The following is a 416-nucleotide window of genomic DNA, read 5'->3' as shown; positions in this document are numbered from 1 at the left end:
CGAATGGTTGCCTCTGACCCCCGGCACTTTGACGGGGGGTCTCCAGAGAACCGAAAGACATCACGATACTCCAAAAGGAGCGCTTGCAGCCTTCCAAATTCTTCGGGTGTCCGGCATGCTTGCGTGGCCCGCAGAGATGGAATTTCGGCCTCCCAGTTTTCTCCTACAGCACGGGCTGCGTTCACCCGGCGCCGGCCCTGCGCACTGGTGTTGCCGTCCACCGCCTCGCGCGCACACTCTACGATCCGGGCAACTATAGCTCCCCCCAGAATCCGGCATGGCTTTAGTGAAGTGTTCAGAACCAAGACGCGCGATACTTGACCTTCCGAATAACCATACGCAGCGGTAAACCTTCTTGAATACGCTCCTGGCCCGTAGAATGGGACGATACAAACCGGCCGGCTGACGTCATTTAT

At 57.9% G+C, this 416-nt stretch overlaps 1 protein-coding gene across 1 annotated transcript; it reads right to left on the bottom strand.

The window, feature by feature from the left end:
* Positions 1-90: 90 nt before the first annotated feature.
* Positions 91-414, bottom strand: CSUI_008209 (uncharacterized protein; the record flags this gene model as incomplete). The annotated part of the gene is made up of 1 exon (XM_068068344.1): positions 91-414. A coding segment is annotated over one exon (321 nt), but the record flags the coding sequence as incomplete, so codon positions are not given.
* Positions 415-416: the final 2 nt, after the last annotated feature.

Source organism: Cystoisospora suis (assembly GCF_002600585.1).
Source record: "Cystoisospora suis strain Wien I chromosome Unknown contig_4536, whole genome shotgun sequence".
Taxonomy (NCBI): domain Eukaryota; phylum Apicomplexa; class Conoidasida; order Eucoccidiorida; family Sarcocystidae; genus Cystoisospora; species Cystoisospora suis.
This window is presented reverse-complemented; position numbering and strand designations above follow the sequence as displayed.